This window comes from Plasmopara halstedii, assembly GCF_900000015.1.
Source record: "Plasmopara halstedii genome assembly, contig: Scaffold_218, whole genome shotgun sequence".
Classification (NCBI taxonomy): domain Eukaryota; phylum Oomycota; class Peronosporomycetes; order Peronosporales; family Peronosporaceae; genus Plasmopara; species Plasmopara halstedii.
The window spans coordinates 446,157-446,358 of NW_020187139.1; the positions used below are offsets into that span (position 1 = coordinate 446,157).

The 202-nt window shown below is 48.0% G+C and overlaps 1 protein-coding gene across 1 annotated transcript in view; it reads right to left on the bottom strand.

Moving 5' to 3' along the window:
• PHALS_03382 (crinkler family protein) overlaps window positions 1-189 on the bottom strand; it is a gene marked incomplete at both ends in the record, with an annotated part of 1,318 nt that extends 1,129 nt beyond the window's left edge. The window contains 2 exons of the mRNA XM_024721963.1: window positions 8-79; window positions 171-189. Coding sequence (XP_024573087.1) covers window positions 8-79; window positions 171-189 — 91 coding nt within the window. The remainder of the gene's footprint in view (window positions 1-7; window positions 80-170) is intronic.
• Between the last annotated feature and the right edge of the window lie 13 nt (window positions 190-202).

Consider the following 202-nt stretch of genomic DNA (forward strand, 5'->3'; position numbering starts at 1 on the left):
CCGACACCTTCGCTAACAACCACCAACACATTCACAGGGCCATTTCCTGCTGCTTCCTCAATTTCATCGAATTTCTCCACTACTTGATCATCAGACAGCCCGATGCGGTGAAGTCTAGCTCGCGTGGCACTAAGATGTTTCAGACCACTTATGTCATTTATATCCTTAACCTCGTTTTCGGTCAGCCATGTGTCGCCTCTCT